Source organism: Myodes glareolus, chromosome 7 (assembly GCF_982192425.1).
Source record: "Myodes glareolus chromosome 7, mMyoGla1.1, whole genome shotgun sequence".
NCBI lineage: Eukaryota > Metazoa > Chordata > Mammalia > Rodentia > Cricetidae > Myodes > Myodes glareolus.
In genome coordinates, this window is record NC_142032.1 from 15,350,349 (window position 1) to 15,367,363 (window position 17,015).

Genomic DNA, 17,015 nt, shown 5'->3' on the forward strand with positions numbered 1-17,015 from the left:
GGCACTTTGGCGCGCTTGCGCACTTTGGGTAAAGAGGAGCAGAACCCCGCCCCATCCCGCTACTCTGCTCCTTCGCTGTGCGTGCGAGGGACGTCAGGGGCGGTGCCGCAGCAGTTACCCCTGGTAACGGGGGAGGCTGAAGGAGGAGGAGGCGGAGGCGGAGGAGGGACCCGGCTTGAGGATGGTGAGTGTGGGGGGTCCCCGATCCCTGTGGTTCTGGCCAGTCACCCCGGTCCTATCCCCAGGCCCAGGGCGGGGCGCTGCGCTTAAAGCCAAGGGGGACGTGGGATGGCTCTCGCCTGGCTCTGTAGGGTTCTAGATCGGTTTCGGGAGCGAAGGGGGAACCCCAAAGGTGGGCCCTGGAGGGAGGCCTAGGCCTTGGGAAGAAGGAGGGAGGGATTTGCGATGAATCGGAGGTTTGGGGAAGGGTTTTGCGGAGTGCTTCTCTGGTGGGGAAAGAACCTGGGTTCCATCATCATTCTGGCCGCTGGGTTGAGGGCGGCTCCGGGGAGCTGCGGAGATCAGGCCAGGCACACAGGCTTAGATCATCCTATGGAGTCGAACTCTCGGCGCCTCGGAACTGTGGGGTCCGCCTGAGACCCGGCCAGAAGTGGGATAGGCGCGGTGTACTGTCTTTGAGATCACCCTGGCGGCACCAGGGAGTTGTAACCTAGCTTTCCTAGATGCTCGCGTCTCTGAGTGAGGTGTGTAGGGAGTAAGTCCCAAGACAAAAAGAGGTACCGCCGGGAATGGATGCCTGATTTCAGGTCTCCGTGGTAGGTGCGCTCCTGCAGCCCCAACTTATTCTCTGAAAGTTCCGCAAGGTCTAATGGTTGTTGATGAGCATTTTTCTTTCCACATTTATTCCATGCTGATAGAAGCAAACTAGCCTCCCATGTCCTAGCATTTCCTTCAAACTTGTTGCAAGCGTCCTTTTGCATGTGGCCACACGAAAAGTCTTCGTCCCAGTAAAGTCCCTCAAACTAAAAAGAATGAGAAACTATAGAGAGTGAGCATCAATTTGGAACAAGCCTTTTCTCCGTTAGCCTTAAAAAAATGAAGGCTTCACCAACTTTTAAGTTACAGTATGTGACAGATTTAACCGGAGACACTCAGTTTCTTGTTGATTTTTTAATTATTATTTTATTTAATGTGTATGGGTGTTTAGCCTGCATATATGCTTTTGTACCACGTGTGTGCCTGCTGCCTGCAGAGGCCAGAAGAGGGCTTTGGTTGCCAGGAATTGGAGTTAGAAATGGCTGGGAGCCACCATGTGGATGCTGGGAAGTGCATACTGTTCTCCGGGAAGAATGCTAGCATCTGAGCATCGATCCAGCCCTTCTTATCGATTTGTATGCGGTAGATGGAGAGTAAAATATAGGTCAGGGGAAATGAATATTTTTAGAGCTAATCAAAGAAAACTTGGTTTCAAGACATTTAGAGCAGGTTGGCTGGAAAATATTGAACTACTTCTGTTGGCTTAAGAAGGCTAGGCTATAGCTCAGTTGGTAGAGGTTTGCTTAGTAGGCATAAAGCCCTGATAAAACGGAATGGGACGGTCCCGCCTATCATCCCAGCACTCCAGAGATGGAAGCAGGAGGATCCAAGGTTCAAGGGCTACATAGTGATTTCCAGGCCAGCCAAGAATACGTGAGACCTGGTCTCAAAAAAGAAGAAAATAGGTGTCCAGGAGGAAAATTATACAACTACTTCTGGTCATTTTTTGTTTGTTTGTTTTTGTTTTGTTTTGTTTTTTCAAGATAGGGTTTCTTTGTGTAGCCTTGGCTGTCCTAGAACTAACTCTGTAGATCAGGCTAGCTCAAACTCATGGTCAAATTATTGAACAAATGAATTTTGACAAAAAATAATCAGTTTACATTGTCAAATTGTTAAGTAGAATTATTTAATCTAAGGTTGTCAATCACATTTCATACTTGTTACATTTGCAGTTATTTCTAACCTCAGGCTAAACAGATTTTAACAAGTGTTTTCTTTTTATTATTTACACACGAGCTGCCCATTTAAAGGCTAAGTTTATCTTAACAAATGAATACATATATAAATATTTACACAGAAAATAAATGGATTTGAGAAAGTGGCCATGGCGACTCACACCTTTAACCTCAGCATTTGGGAGGTAGAAGGAGGAGGATCACGAATTCAAGGCCAGCCCGGGCTACATGAGACTCTGTCTTGTAATAAATAGATAATTTTAAAATTAAATGAAAATAGGGAGAATGGCTCAGAGGTTAAGAGCACTGGCTACTCTTCCAGAGGACCTGAATTCAATTCCCAGCAACCGTATGGGGGCTCACAATCATCTGTAATGAGATCTCTTGCTCTCCTTTGGCATGCAGGCATATATAATAAATAATTTTTAACAGTCTAATAAATCTTTTTTTAAAAAAAATTAATGAGAATAATTAGAACTGCAGTTAAAAAGACCTGCCAGTCTGTGTGTGGTGGCATGGTGCATGCGTGTAATCCCAGTACTCTAGATGCTAAATTTAGAGGATCACCATGAGTTAAGAGGCCATCCTGGGCTGCTACAGTTAGTTCCAGGTCAGCCTCAGCTAGGGAGCCCCAACTGCCATCCCCTTAAAAGAAAGAGCCACGTGCCAAAACAAGAGAAAATGAGATTTGTTATAAATGAGAATCATTAAAGGTGTCTTACTTTCTTCAGTTTATCAGTTGAGTGGACTGTATAATTGTCTGATTGCTTAATTTATAATTATAGGTCATAATAAGTGAACCACTGCTCATGTTTCTAGGTGTAGATTGCCTCTATATGTAATTGTATAACAAATTGACAGTATTGTTGAATATCACTAAAGTATTCAATGTTCAAAGTTAAATTTAAGGAATGTATTTGTGGGGGGCTGGAGAGATGGCTCAGAGGTTAAGAAAACTGACTGTTCTTCCAGAGGTCCTGAGTTCAATTCCCAGCAACCACGTGGTGGCTTACAGCCATCTATAATGAGGTCTGATGCCCTCTTCTGGCATGTAGGCAGACATGGAAACTAACAAAAAAATAAATAAAAATTTAAAAAAATGTATACGTGTTAGTGTTTTGCCTGAGAGCATGTGTGTGCACTCTGGGTTCTGAGCATCCCTGGTGCCCAAGGGAGTCAGGAAAGGGCATTGGAGCCACTGTGTGGGTGCTGAGAACTGAACCCCAGTCCTCTGCGAGAGCATCAAGTGCTTTTTTTTTATATCATATTTTGCCTACATGCATGTATTTGTATCACATGAGTTTGTGATATCTTTCAGAAATCAGAAGGCTTCAGATCCTTTGGAACTGGAGTATAGATGGTTGTGAGCTGCCCTGTGGGTGCTGGGAATGGAACCCAGGTCCTCTGGGAGGAACAAGTGCTCTCAACCACTGAGCCATTTCTCCAGCTCCAAAATAAATTTAAATATTTTATTGGATTTATTCATTTTATTTGATGTGTATTTTGCATGTGTGTATGTGTACCACGTATCCTTGCTAACCTCAGAGATCAGAAGAGAGCATTGTCTCCCCTAGCACTGGAGTTACAGATGGTTGTAAATGACCACGTAGGTGCTAGGAACTAACCCAGGTCCTCTGCAGGAGTAACACATGCTCTTAACTGCTGAGCCATCTCTCCAGCCCAAAGAGATTTTTAAAAGTGAACAATAAGCAGCTAAGATTGTGGGATGTGGTGGTGCACACCTTTAATGCCAGCACTCAAGAGTCAGAAGCAGGTGGTTATCTAAACTAGAGGCCAACCTGGTCTACATAATGAGTTTCAGGCTAACCAAGGCTACATTGTAAGACCCCTCCTTCGAGAGAGGGAGCAGGGAGAGAGGGAAGGAGGGAAGCTATGATAAATTAGTTGAGATTGTTTGAATTTACAAATCCATTTTCTTTCTTTCTTCCAAAGTGTAAGTTATTCTTAGAACTGACAGTGGAACCCTAGATTTAAATGGTCAATGTCATGATTAAGTGTGTCACATGTAATATCCCATGAGTCCTATGGATAAATGTACCATTGAAAAGTGAGCTATGCCAGGCCTAGTGGCACACCCCTTTAATTCCAACACTTGGGAAGCAGATGGTCTCTGTGAGTTCAAGGTCAGCCTGGTCTACACAGCAAGTTCCAAGACAGCCAGGACTACACAGGGAAACTGTGCCTCAAAAATAAATAAATAAATAAATAAATAGAAAGAAAGAAAAGAAAAAAGTGAGCTGTGTGTTTTAAATTCCAGCTGTGACTAGTTTATTTTTTCTTTTTAATTTTGAGTGACTGAAATAAAAGTATTCTGGGCTTCCCTGAACATTTAGAGTCAGCTGTTTTACCTGGCCTTAGGATCACATTTTTTTTATTTATTTTATTTTATATGTTTTGCCTGCCAGAAGAAGGCACTGGATTTTCTGGAACTGGAATTACGAATGATTCTAAGTCACTATCTGTCTGCTGGGAATGAGACCTAAGTCTCTACAAAAAGAACGCAACAAGGACTGGAGAGATGACTCAGAGGTTAGGAGCACTGACTGCTCTTCCAGAGGTCCTGAGTTCAATTCCTGGCAATCACATGGAGGCTCACAGCCATCTATAATGAGATCTGATGCCCTCTTCTGGCATGCAGGCAGAACACTGTATACATAATAGTAAAAAAAAAAATCAATTTAAAAAAAAAAAAAAGGAAAGAGCAACTAGTACCCAAACGGCAAAGCCATCTCTCCAGCCCTCCACTGGGGTTTCTAGGCAAGTGCTCTACCATTCTTGATAAGACACAAAATGATGACAATTTAGCATATCTCCTAATCACTGTTATTTACCATGAACTCAATTCAACAGTTATTTATGGGCTACTTCCTACTTATATGTAATTATACACATACAACTTTTGATGAGTGTTTCCATATTTATACTTTTATAGGATCAGAAAATAGTAAGTGAAAAAATAAAGTTTTAAAAAAAGGAACTGCAGAGATGGTTCAGCAGTTAAGTAGTGCACCTGCACACGCTGGCAAAACATTCCTACACATAAAATTCAAAGATAATAGCTGGGCAGGAGTGGCCCAGGAGGCAGAGGCAGGTGGATCTCTGAGTTCAAGAACCTGGTCTACAAAGCGAGTTCCAGTACACTCAGAGTTACACAGAAAAATTCTGTCTTGAAAACTGAATAATAGTAGTGATAATAATAATAATAATAATAAAGAAAATGAGCTGGAGAGATAGCTCTATAGTTAAAGTGAGCTTACCATTCTCTCAGAGGACCCAGGTTCAGTTCCCAGCACCCAACCACCCAGCAGCAGCACACAGCCACACAACAGCATACAGCCACACAACAACCGTACACAGCCACCTCTAACTCCAGTTCCAGGGGATCTGACACCCTCTTTTGACCTCTGCAGCTTTATGCCAATGTTGTGCCCCTGTATTCTCAGGCTTAAAGCATACACATAAAATAAATGGTTTTCCTCCCTTAATCCCAGCACTTGGGAGGCAGAAGCGAGTTTGAGACCAGCCTGATCTACAGAGTAAGTTCCAGGACAGTCTCCAAAGCTGCAAAGAAACCCTGCCTCAAAAAACCAATAAATAAATAAACAAATACGTTTTTCTTTAAAGAAAGAAAATGCACCCATAGTCACCCATAGTGGCTCATTCCTGTAATGTGAGCTCTCTGAAGCTCGTTGAAGAAAGCCTGTGAGTTTAAGACCAACCTGGACAAGTGTGCCCTCCCTTGAAATAAAAACATTCTTAAGAAGACGGGCATGGTTCGGTGGCTCTGTTCTCGCCTAGCCTGTTCAAGGTTCGATCCCTACTTTTTTGATTGATTGATTGATTGATTTATGTTATTATTGCTTTCTTTGAGACGGGATTTCTCTGTAGCCTTGACTGTCCTAGAACTCACTATTTAGACCAGGCTGACCTCAAACTCACAAAGATCCTTCTGCCTCTGCCTCCCGAGTGCTGGGATTATTCAAGGTGAGCACCACCACACCTAGCTTATCTCTAGTGTATGCACACGTTCTCTCTCTCTCTCTCTCTCTCTCTCTCTCTCTCACACACACACACACACACACACACACACACACACCTGCACACACGCCCCCCCACCCCCTCCCACACATCGTCTCAAAAAGAAAGAAAAGAAAATACAGTACTGGCAGTGTTCATCCCCAGCTCTATACATTTTTTAAAAACATTTTAACCATTGTTTTCGGTGGCTTCTTTGTGCCCTGCCTTACAGCATCACCTTATTTAACCCTCTTCATATTTCTCAACAAATTTTTCCCATTTTCTCCATGAAATCGTGGTGAGGGTTTCTCACACAGGGCAGCTGAGTACAGTCCTGTTCATCAGGCCTCCCGCTGGGAGGGGCTCACTGTCTGAGGACTTCCCTCTTGTGTCCCTTGGGAACAATCTTTGTATCTATTTAGTGGGAGGGTGATAAGAAAGACAGCAAAGTTTGAGTGTTGGTGAGCTGGCTCAGTAGGTGAAGGAGCTTACCACCCAGCCTTATGACCCGTGTTGGATCCCCTGGACGCATCTAGTGGAAGGAGTGCTCCGATTCATACTAGCTTCCTGCTGACTTGCACGGGCACTTTGTCCTAGCACATACCCTTAAACACACAATGCACACAAAGGAAATAAGTAAGCAAATACAATCTTAGAAAATAATTGCAAAAAAGAAGACAGACTTCCAGATGTTCCCATCACTAGTATCCTTAAGAGGTGAGATGGACTGAAGCCGTCCCGTTTAAGCTAGTTAGGCAGGGCCTGTGCTCAGCCGCGTAGTGGCTGCAGTCCTTAAACCTTAGCTACTCGACGGCTGTACGTGTTTTCTGTATGTCCGCACATTCCTCTAACCCCCTCCCCACTTGGGTTTTTTGAGTGACCTAGTTTATGTCTTTTGGAGTCAGAGCACCGTGCCTCTGCCATGATCTGAGTGTAAACAGATGGAGGCAGATAGGTTTCTGTGGTCCGAGCCAGGTGTGGTGGTGCGGACCTTTAACGCCAGCACTGGGAGGCAGAGACCAGGACACCAAGGGCCACATGAGAGATCTGTCAGAAAAAAAGAAATAAACTCTACAGTCCAGCGCACATGTCTTTGTGATCTGGTTATAGAAGAGTTTGTTTAAATGTTTTGCGGCTGAGTCAGAGTGCTTCTGCCCCCGCCCCCCAGAGCACAGATAACTTGTGCATGCTGGAGCTGGCAGCACAGGCATACCGTTGACTGGCGTTCTTGTTACTCACTACCTGTATTCAGTGTCTTGGGAGTTAAGCTGTACATAGAGATCACATCTCTTCTGCTCATTCTTCTGCTTGGAGAACATTATAGGTGTTAACAACAGTTGAATGAATGATTGTTTGGGTCAAAATTACACTGTAAAACATGAATTTCATTGTCTTTATACTGTAAGACCCATCCCCGTCAATTTATGATGACTGCGTCGTCATAATTTATAATTTATGATCACAACTTTTAATGACTGCGTCGTTTCATTTGCCACTTAAAGCATCGCATGGAGACTCGCAAGCGCAGGGCGGAGTTGCTCTGCTCTCTTCCTCTGGCCTCTTAAATCCGCTTACTCTGTCCCTTTCGGCCAGAACCCTGCTAGCTATAAATACCCTCTTCCCTGTTTAGCGAGCCCTGGTAATCCTGTGACCCCGTCCTGGATGCTTGGGCTAATACAGTGCATTGTTGAACCAGCACTTGTGTTCCCTGGGCCGAGCTTGAGATGCCATTTATCGCTTTACTGGAGGGAAGAGATTTTAGCTGAACTTTCTCTGTGTGTGTCATTTCACTTATGGGGGAGGCAGCTGATGTTGCTGCCCAATAAGGAAGATTGTTCATTAGAAATTAAAAGTATATGGGGCTGGAGAGATGACTCAGTGGTTAGGAGTACTGACTGCTCTTCCAGAGGACCCGAGTTCAATTCCCAGCATACACACAGCAGCTCACAACTGTCTGTAATTCCAGTTCCAGGGGACCTGACACCCATGGCAAAACACCAATGCACGTAAAATAAAAATAAATTAATTTTTTAAAACCCACAAGAAAAAGTATGTATTCTGTATTGTGAGGCAGGGTCCCTGTGGAGGCTTCTGATCTACATACTGAGTTCCAGACCAGCCAGGGCTACATTGTGAACCCCTTCTCAAAACAAAACAAGTAAAGGCCGGGCTGGGGATGAAGCTGGCAGTAGCACGGTAGCATGCCTGCCTGACACGCGCAAAGCAGCCCTGGCTGAGCCCTCGCATGAGGGGAAAGTTCATTCGCTTCAGTGGGATGCTGCAGCAGAGGTCGATGTTCTTGCCTTAATTGTCAGTTTCAGACATTATGAGTAGGCAAGAAAAACTTGGTCTCCAGGCAACAGCATATGTATCTGGTGACTCCTTGTTTAAGATCTAATTTTTGCTTTTTTAATTATGTGGATGTGTGTATGCCTCTTGGAGTTATAAGCAATCTGAAGCCATCCCACATGGGTGCAGGAGCAGTATATTCTCTCAGCTCCGACCCACCTCTCTGGCCCTAGTCATTGATTTCTTTTTTGTTGTTTTGGTTTTGGTTTTTCGAGACAGAGTTTCTCAGTAGCTATGGAGCCAGTTCTGTAACTTGCTTTGTAGACCAGGTTGGCCTCGAACTCACAGAGATCCGCCTGCCTCTGCCTCCTGAGTGCTGGGATTAAAGGTGTGTGCCACCACAGCCCGGCTATTCGGTGTTTTCATAGCAAGGAGGCACTTGATGAAAAACTGAAAATGCTAATTTTAAACTTTATAAATAATACAATATTTTCTATAAAAAGATGACAGATTCTTCCTTGATAGTTTCTACACTGGGGGTAATGCATGAAAATTTACTTGTGGCATTTAATGTGTTAATTTGATAAATTCATTTTAAAGGAATGATTTCAGTATAGCTTATAAAAATCGAGACACAACTTTGTTTAGATGTTGGTTATCAATGCCTCATACAGTCTCCCAACCTCTCTATTGTGTCTGTTTTTTCTGAAACAGCTAGTCTGTACTCTGAGACTCTCCTGTTCAGGTTCTTTTAAAAGTTTAATGAAGGCCAAGTATTTTAGCCAATAATAACCTAGGAGACTTTTCATAAAGATGGCCTGAAGAAGGAATGGAATTGAAGTGGCCGGGGCAAAATGAGATGAAAATAGAAGCAAAAAATATGTTCTTCCTTAAATAACAACAACAAAAAATACTGCTTGTCTTTGTTAGTTTCAGATTTATTCAGTTTGTGCCCTAAAACTTTTGGCATAACATTTGTCTGTCTTCGACTAAATTTTCCATTTTAGGGCTGAAAAAAACCGAGGCATAGAGAAGTTAATGTGGTCCTCAGCAGGTCAGCACAGATGCCACAAAGAAAGCAGCCAGGAGGGTGCTAATCCGCCTGCACACTTCCGTGCCATTGTCCAAATACCTAACTGCTGAGAATTAGTTCACAGAAATATGATTTGATCTCCATCAACAAACTGGCTTGAATCCCTGCCTGGTGCAGTGTGACTAGCAAACCCAATCATTTTATGTAATTCTAATTTTTTTTTTTTGAGACAGGATTTCTCTGTAACTTTGTAGCCTTCCTGGAACCCACTCTATAGACCACGCTGTCCTCAAACTCACAGAGATCCATCTGCCTGTCTCTGCCTCCCAAGTGCTAGAATTAAAGGCATGAATATTGGCGTTCAAAAGAGTTCCACTGTAGCCCTGAATGGAGTATAGCATAGGTTTATTTATGTGGGGATAAACTCACAGAAAGGGTAGTGATCTGCATGCGTCTTCAGCATGTGCTGGGACTACCTCCCCCTTTTGTCTAAATAAGAGAGTTCTAAGCCTAGTACAAAACTATGTACAATAATAACAAATATCAAGTATTGTACAGGGAAAAGAAGGGAAAAAACATACATAAAAATTAGAATTACAACCAGCATGAACAACATCAAACAAGAAACCAATGCTAAATGTTTCAATAGTTATCCTATCCTAAGGAATCTAAGTATTATATTTAAAATGGCTTGGCTAAGTCATGGGAGAAAAGTAACTACGATTATCTGGTCTTCAACCCCATCAAAGACCTGAGAAGGGAAATAATATTACCCTTATTAAACAGGAAAGTAAACAGGAAGTAGAATCAAGCAACTTCTAAAAGGTGCAAGAAATGGCAGAGACAACTGGCTACCTGGGCAATCAGCCAAAGTCTCATTTTGCAGCGTTGGAGCAACCAACTTTGGCCAAGGCCTAGAGTATCTGACAGACCATTTTTAGAGGCAGGAAAATTTGAAAAACTGTCTTACCTTGTCATGGCAAAGTTTGCCAGTCTTTTTGCTTGTTTCCTGCTTGTCCACCATGCATTTTGTCAATGGTAGAGGCAGGGGCAGTTCTTTGCTCAAGGGCCAGTTTTGCCAAGAAGAAAACAAGCTCCGACTGGCATGTCTTCAGTGCCCAACATTCTCTCAGGAGTAGATCAGTGCTGCCAGGAGCAATTGTGTCTCATGGCAACAGAGTCCTAAATTATTTAAATGCCATATTCTACAGTTCTTTGAAGTGTTTGAAGATTACCAATCTATGCAGAATGCAATCTCTATGTATCTTAAAAAACCTGATTAGTCTAACTATAAGTATGACAAATAGATGGCGTTGACCTGTAATTCTTAATGCCTATATAGCTTAAAGACTAAGGCTTTATATTAAAAAATTAAGCAATCTTTAAACAAATATGCAGCAAATGAGGACAATGACCTCAAAATGTAAATAATATATAAACATCTTGATCAGAGGTAGAAATGTATAGTGCAGTATAATAAATATATCCTAAAATTGCATCAATATACAAAATATCTTAAGCAGAGATAGAAACATGCATGTGTATAATATGACAAAATAACTTTGCATAGGTGCACAAATATTGTAAACAGAAATAGGAGCATATTCAATATAGCAATATAATTTCAATTTGTATCAATATACAAGAATCTATACCAATGTAAATTGTCTACAAATAATAGCTCATAAGTAGTCTCACTATTATTTATTATTATTATTATTATTATTATTATTATTTTGGTTAAGCTCACACTAATCTACCTATTATCCCATCCATTCCCCCCCTTTTTTTCTAAGAGAGATCCCTGAGTCTACTTTATTTGCAACCCCAACCCTATACCACTTATAACTAACCCCTAATAATGTCCCTAGCCCTGAGGACAAACTTTGTTGGGAGAGGAGACGTTATTTTCTAAAATTACTTACAGCTCTCATGGAGGCAATGTTATTCCTATGGGATCCTGTAAAACTAAAATGATGGTTAAGTTTCAAGATCACTGTCTGGTACAATTGAAGATAGTCTCTGAGTAGTCAGTAGGGTTTTTCTGAAGTTCTTATTTGAAATTCTGGTCAGAACCTTGTAAGAAGGTGCACCATCTCATCTAGCCAATTTGGAATCATCTTGAGCAGTTTGTAACACAAAACCAATCTTTTAAAATGGTGCTACCAACATAATGGGATCATATCAACCAGGTAGAATCGTTGTTGTGTGTCCCCATCTTCTTCCTGGAGACTTTAAAGATTACTGTAGGAAAATTTATTGTTGATTGTAAAAACTTAAAACATTATTTCTATAGACATATATTCAAAGAAAGGTACCATAGAAACAAAAATAGGTATGGAGAGAAGTAAAATTTTTGAAAGCAGAGTTTTGATAATAGTTGTCCCTAGATTTTAATCTTTCTTCTGTCCCATACCAGGTGGCTCCTGATATGAGACAGAAACTCTGAATTTTTCTTTTAACAACATACTTGTATTTAGAGAAGGATAGCCATTGTCCAACTCCAAAGCCAACTTTGATTTTTAATAAATGAAGACTACTATTATATGTATGTTTAGGTATTAATATCTTACCCTTCAGAGGATATTGGTATCATAAGTCAGATTTCTTTTTGCTTGGTGGTGGTTCTTTATGCATCTAGATATCCAAGGTCTCTTGACTTTTCGAAGATAGGTATTTTCCTGCAAAGACAAGAACAGAATCCTGCCCCAACCCTTGTGAGGTTTCTTTACAACCTGTAGGATTGTCATCTCTGTGAATGAGCCATCATTTCTCTCTTTTTTAAAAGATTTATTTATTATGAATTCAGTGTTCTGCCTGCATGTATCACTGCAGGCCAGAAGAGGGCACCAAATCTCATTAAGATGGTTGTGAGCCACCATATGGTTGCTGGGAATTGAACTCAGGATCTTTGGGAGAGCAGGCAAGGCTCTTAACCACTGAACCATCTCTCCAGCTTCCCCTCCCCCCGTCATTTCTCTTTATCAAGAGGTTTCTCCTTTTCAAATCAAGTCTTAATTAATTTTGATGGTATCCATAGCTTTTCTTCTCCAGAAACAGGAGCAAAACCCCTTTCCCCAATGTAGCACACCTCCTGGTTTTCATTCTGAGGTCAACACATTCTTGAAATACACAGGCCGATTTAATTCAAGTTTTCCTATTATCCAGTGTCTCTCTGCTGCCATTGTTTCTTTTTCATTAGCATTAAGAAAATTTCAAGGTTAATAAAGCATTATGCAATCTATTTCTAAGGATATGTTTTACCCCTTTCTGTTTGTTTAACATATCCTTTATACTTTGATTTGATCTTTCTATAACTACCTGAGCTGTATATGGTATACCTGTAATATGCTTTAAATTATAATAAAAAACTGTTTCATTTTCTTAGAGACATATGCTGCACCATTGTCTGTCTTTATTTGTGCAGGTATACCCATGATGACCATACTAGTAAATGTGTGATTACTAAATCAGCCTTTTCTGGACTCAAAACAGTTGCCCATTAGAAACCTGAATAGGTATCAATGATATGGTATATGTATTTTAGTTTTCCAAATTCTACGAAGTGGAACACATCCATCTACCAGATTTCATTATTTGAGTACCCTTTGGGTTATTTCCTGCAGGTAGTAGCGTTTGGTTATATAAAGAACAAGTAGGACATCTCCTTATGATCTGCTTAGCCTGCTGCCCTGTAGCAGAAAAGTCCTTTTTTAAACCTTTGCTATTGACATGATGTTTTTTATGAGATTCTGAGATTTTCAGCACATTTCTAATCAATAATCAATTTCTGCATTACCTTGTGCTAGAGGCCCTGGCAGATCTGTATGTGATTGAATGTGTGTTATGTATATGAGACAAAGCCTATTCTTGATTATATATTAAACTTGACTAAAGAATGAAGTCAATTCTGTAATATCTAGTATAAATTCAATAGTTCAGTGTGCAAAAGAACTCTTTCTGCATATTGTGAATCAGTGACTATATTGAGAGGTTCTTTAAAATCCCTTAGTACCATGAGAATAGCATATAATTCTGACTTGTGAACAGACTCATAAGGGGTTTGTTCTACTTTACTTAAATCTTCTGATTTGTAACCTGCCTTTCCTGATTTATTTGCATCAGTATAGAATGTGCAGGCTCCAGTTATTGGTGTGTCACGTACAATGCGAGGAAGGATCCAATCAGCTCTGTTTATAAGGTTAATTCTATCACTTTTAGGGTAGTTGTTAATCTCTCCCAAAAATTAGTACAAGCTCTTTGCCATGGTTCATTGTCTTTCCATAACTTTTTAATTTTATCATTAGTAAAAGGTACTAAATTTCTGCTGGGTCTATTTCTGCTAATTGATGAAGTCTCAGTTTTCCTTTCATAATAAATTAAGAGACCTTTTCCACATAAGATTTTATTTTTTCTTGGTTTATATGGTAAAAAAAAAAAAAGATCTATTCTAAGATAATATCTTCCCTCTGCATTAAAATTCCTGTAGGGGAATATTTGGAGGGTAATATGACCACATGTGCCTCTTGTGACTTCTTTCAATCAAAGTCAGTTCTTTCTCAGCTTCAGTTGTTAATTCTCTGGAACTCTTTGAGTCTTTGTCACCATCTAAGGTTTTGTTTAAGTGAATTATTTGATGAGGTGTAATCCCAGAAAGGGCCATAAATTAGAAATGTCTCCTAGCAACTTTGGAAATCATTAAGAGTCTGCAATTCAATGTCTCCTAATTTGCACTTTTTGAGTTCTAATTTTCTGTAAACTTATTTTATAACCTAGATAATTGATAGAATCTCCTCTTTGTATTTTTTTTCAGGAGCAATTTGTAATCCCCAACTAGGCAAAACTTCCTTTACTTCTTCAGACATTCTTTTTAAAGTATCTACATTTTAATCAGATAGCAAAATGTCATCCGTGTAATGGTATAAATTCAGGAAATTGCTTACATATTATTTCCGATGGCTGACTTACAAAATATTGGCACAGGGTAAGGCTATTTAACATTCTCTGTGGGATGATCCTCTTTTGATATTTTTTAGTAGGCTGAGAATTATAAGTAGGCACTATGAAGGCAAATTATTCTCTGTCTTTTTGTTGTAAAGGTATAGTGAAGAAACAGTCTTTAAATCAATGACTATAGGAAGCCTTCCTTGAGGCAATGTGGAAGACAAAGGAATTCCAGATCATAGAGGGTGCATTTGTTGAATCACCTTATAACTGCTCTCAGAACTGTCACTGTTCTCCATTTTCCAGATTTCTTTTAATGACAAATACAGGAGAATCCCAAGGGCTGGTCGATTCTTCAATATGCTGAATATCTAGTTGCTTTTGTACCGGCTGTTGTAAAGCCTGCAGTTTCTCTATTGTTAAAGGCCATTGATTAACCCATATTGGTTTCTTAGCTAACCATTTTAAAGGTAGGTATCTCTCAAAGTTGGCTAGTTGTTTTGTGTGTTTGAACAGCCTGAATGGCTGTTTTTTTTTTTAATATAGTACCTTATAATATCCTTCCCAGAAATATGAGTTAGTTTATGTTCTATTTCTGAGACTGCAGGAATGTTAATCTAGGTATTCCATTGCTGCAACAGATCATAACCCCATAGATTCGCTGCTATATTATCCACATATTCACTCTGCCTTCCTCTCTGTCCTTCTGGCCCTATGCATCTATCCCATCTCATGCTCTGTTTTGCTTGAGATAGACTTACAATTCCTAGGAATTGAACATCTGCCTCCTAAAGAGGCCAATCTGGATGCCAAGATTCTTGAGTAATAATAGTCACATTTACACCCGTGTCCAGTAATCCATCAATTACAATGTTATTTATTTGCATGCTCAACTTTGGTCTTTGATCATGTATAGAAGTCTGCCACAATATATATTTCCTATTTTCTATTGGAATTTTTGATTCATCCTCCATGTTTATTCTACTATCGTTCAGAGCAGTATGGTTTTTTACAACAGTCACTGGATTTTCTAATTTTCCCAGAGCGGCATGTCCTCCACAGTGACTGGGAATGACTGGACCACATTTGACCTGGGGACCTGCGAGAGTACCCCAAGGAGTTTCCTGATGGTAACAGTTTGCCTTGTTTGTTCCTTGTTTATCTCAGTCATTGGTCCAGTGTTGGCCTTTGCCACATCTTCTGCATAACCCAGAAGTTTGGGGCCTTCTATTTTTGTCATTCCCAGAGGAAACGTTATTTCTTGGAATACCTTGTCTACAATCCCTTCTCAGATGTCCTATTCTACCACAATTAAAACATTTGGCATTTTGATGTCTCTTTTTACCTTTGGAAATTGCTTCTTCTACCCAAGCCTCAGTGTTATAGTCAAAGGACTCAACATTGGCTGTGTGCAGGATCCATTCATCCATTAGTGCTGACCTGACCTTTAAAGGCCCAAGTATCTTTTTGCATTTAAGTTGGCATTTTCAAAAGTCAGAGATTCAATAAGTATTTGTCTAGCTTCTGGATCTGTTACCCCTATTTGTACAGCTTTAGTTAGTTAAAGGGTTCTCTTGGAGCTTGTATGACCTTAGTATATGATTCAGTTCTTCTTGATTCTTGAATCCTGTCCCAAGCATTCAAGGCTGCTGTATGGCATAGGGACAAGATGTGTTCATTGTAAATAGCTTGACTGTTGCTCATCATAATGTCCCTCGCCAAGAATTTGATCTGTAATGAGATCTGATGGCATGTAGATTGCCTTCTAGGAGGAATATCCTATCTGCTAAATTTACCATAACTTTTTAACAGATTTTGATTGTGAATTTCAACAGTATGAATCCTTTCAGATAATCTCTCAGTACCCTTTTGTAAATTTTCATAACCCATTGACATGGATTGAATTTTGCCTGTCAAATTAAGGTTATCATTTACAATAGTATGAATCCTTTTAGCTAGAGACTGTATCATTCCATTCTTTCTTTTTTTTTTTTTTTTTTTTTTGGTTTTTCGAGACAGGGTTTCTCTGTAGCTTTGGAGCCTGTCCTGGAACTGGCTCTTGTAGACCAGGCTAGCCTCAAACTCACAGAGATCCACCTACCTCTGCCTCCCGAGTGCTGGGATTAAAGGCGTGCATCACCACCGCCCGGCAAGTTTTTCATTCTTAACTCTGTTATGAAAACATTTCTTTAAGGATATAATATGAAGAACAAAGCTAATAGCTGCCATGATCACAAAAATATATATACCAAGTAGCTCATATAGCTCTTGCAGAATTCCATCCGTGTAGTAGAAACAAAAAGGTTGTTAAATTCCTGGATGGTGATACTGTCTTCCATTATCTTGAGGTTGGTTTACAATTTTCAAATTTATTTATTTATTTATTAGTCAAATTAATTTACCTCCGTTATAATTTTCAGAAAATTGTTGTAGGTGTAATAATCTGGATTGGCCAGCAGGTGTCAGAGTTGTGGCAGTAAGGCAGGTCCTAGATCAGTACCTGAATTACCTGAGACTTAGAATTACTAACAAATGCATTTAAATACTTAAAAGCAGCCCACCTGCATATGGAAAAGGTTTGAGTTGGGCAGAAGGTTAAGAAACCCAGAGCTTGCAGGCAGTTCTGAGCCGCGAGGTTAATGACCAGAGCTAGGGCCAGGCATTCACGGATCCGAACTGACATTTCAAGCCTGTGTTCCAGGTGCAGGCTTAGAGCCGCTGCTCCTGGAGTCAGAGCTTGGCCTGCTCAGAGCAGGCCT

The 17,015-nt window shown here is 40.5% G+C and overlaps 1 protein-coding gene across 4 annotated transcripts in view; it reads left to right on the forward strand.

Annotated features, from left to right (window-relative positions):
• Nucleotides 1-38: 38 nt before the first annotated feature.
• Arl3 (ARF like GTPase 3) overlaps nt 39-17,015 on the forward strand; it is a 57,767-nt gene continuing 40,790 nt past the window's right edge. For 3 of the 4 annotated variants that reach the window (XM_087907833.1, XM_087907834.1, XM_087907835.1), the window contains exon 1: nt 15,305-15,386. In XM_087907833.1, coding sequence (XP_087763959.1) covers nt 15,306-15,386 — 81 coding nt within the window. In that variant the 5' untranslated portion in view covers nt 15,305. Of the gene's footprint in view, nt 185-15,304; nt 15,387-17,015 lie in introns of those variants that run through there. The other variant, XM_085694050.2, reaches the window with a different exon arrangement.